The following is a 1,895-nucleotide window of genomic DNA, read 5'->3' on the forward strand; positions in this document are numbered from 1 at the left end:
ACAAACACAGAAGAGCCGCCCCGGGACGGGCGGGCTGGGAACACAAAGTGGAGACTGAAGTGAATGCGAGAGGGATCGGCCCTTGGGGGGCCCCGCCGGCCCCTGGCACTGAAGAGCCGCCTGGGATGGGCCCTGGCGGGGGTCGCCAGAGAAGGGAGCGAGGTCGGAACAGAATAAAATACAGAGAATGAACCAAAGGAAAACAACAACAAAAAAAAACCGCCCCGGGGGACCCTCCGCCGCCCCGCATGTAAAAGAGCTGCCCCGAGGGACGAGCGAGGAGTGGCGGCCGTGGAATGGTCACCGGGGGTGTGGCGAGGGAGGCGTGAATGGAATCAAACTGAGAGGAGAGAATTAAATACACTAAAGGAGCCGCCCCGAGTCACCGAAAGAGCTGCCCCGAGGGACCCGCTGTCGGGTGTCGTCAAAGGGCTGCACCGAGGGCAGGGCGAGGAGGGAATAGAATTAAATGTAGAAAATAAAAGAAAGAGAATATAAAGGAGGTCCCACTGCCCCGTATCGAGAAGAGCCGCACCGAGGGACCGGCGGGGCGGCACCGGGCAGGCCGGACGATATTCGGTGTCCCCGAAAAAGTCATCCTCTAAAGAACCCCGTGGCAGCCCCTGACCAGACTGGAACAGCGGGCGCGGCCCGGCCCGACCCCTCCACCCGCGCCGGGAGCGGCGATGCCCGCGGGCCCGGCCGGGGCCGAGCGGCGGCAGCCGGAGCAGGGGAAGCGGCTGCAGCGGCGGAGACGAGCGAGGTGTTCCCAACCGGGTCCGCTCCGCCCTCGGGCCCCGGGGGGAGATCGGGGGTTGTTCCCAACCGGGTCCACCCCACGGACCCCCCCAGAACCCCCCACCCCCGGGGCTGCAGAGCCCCCAACTGCCCTAAGCCAATCAGAAATTTCCGACGCAGCACTGGCCAATCAAAGCGCGATATGATGATGACTCATCAGTTACCGGGAAGATGCGACGAAAAACGGGCCCCGATTTTGCCCTCAGCCAATCAGAGCGCGCCCAAAACCCCCCAAAACGGCCCCGCGCGGCTGGTTTTGGGGTGTCAGCCCCTGCCCGGCGCTGGAGATGGAGCGTGGGCGAGGAGCTGGGGCCGTACTGGTGGTACTGGTGGTGCTGGGGGTGCTGGGAGCCCACCCGGCTGCAGGCGAGGAGCTCTCGGGTGAGCGGGGGGGGCGGGAAGGGGGATAGAGGAGAGAAAAGAGGGGATGGGAGCCCCAAAAGTGAGGGCGAGGGGGGTTGGAACCCTTGGGATTAATGGAAGGGGGATGAGAACCCCAAAACGGAGCAAGGTGTGGGTCTGGGGATTGGGGGGACGGTGGGAAAGGGGGGAAAAGGGAGGTGGGAGAGCAAGAAGAGGGGTGCCATGGGGGTCCCTCTGGGTCCCCCATCACTGCAGCCCTGCAGCGGTTCTCTGCTCGGGGGGTGGGGTCAGATCCTCACTGGGGGGTCCCCAACTCCCCTGTCCGTCCCAGGATGGCTGATGGGAGGTTCCCCCCCAGCCAAGAACCGGTTCTGCGGTGGCCGTGGGGCAAAGGGGGGTGGGAAAGGGGGGTCCGGGGTGGCCCCCTGAACTCTCAACCTGCTGTGGGGGGCTGGAGGATGATGGGGCTGGCACCCACTGACCCGTGTCCTGCACACACAGGGGTGTTCCAGGAAAAGGTAAAGTTTGAGTGTTACTTCATCAACGGCACCGAGCGGGTGAGGTACGTGGAGAGGCACATCTACAACCGGCAGCAGTACACCCATTTCGACAGCGATGTGGGGGTCTTTGTGGGGGACACCCCGTATGGGGAGTTCCAGGCCAGGTACTGGAACAGCCAACAGGACTTGCTGGAGTTCAAACGGGCTGAGGTGGACAGGCTCTGCCGGGAAAGC

General features: G+C 64.3%; 1 protein-coding gene across 1 annotated transcript; it reads left to right on the forward strand.

The window, feature by feature from the left end:
• Window positions 1-1,085: 1,085 nt before the first annotated feature.
• Window positions 1,086-1,884, forward strand: LOC114072741 (class II histocompatibility antigen, B-L beta chain-like; the record flags this gene model as incomplete). The annotated part of the gene is made up of 2 exons (XM_027910600.1): window positions 1,086-1,179; window positions 1,663-1,884. Coding segments are annotated over exons 1-2 (316 nt in total), but the record flags the coding sequence as incomplete, so codon positions are not given.
• Between the last annotated feature and the right edge of the window lie 11 nt (window positions 1,885-1,895).

The sequence above is a fragment of the Empidonax traillii genome, unplaced genomic scaffold, assembly GCF_003031625.1.
Source record: "Empidonax traillii isolate 1590-97213 ecotype Southwest subspecies unplaced genomic scaffold, ASM303162v1 scaffold3842:size10782, whole genome shotgun sequence".
NCBI lineage: Eukaryota > Metazoa > Chordata > Aves > Passeriformes > Tyrannidae > Empidonax > Empidonax traillii.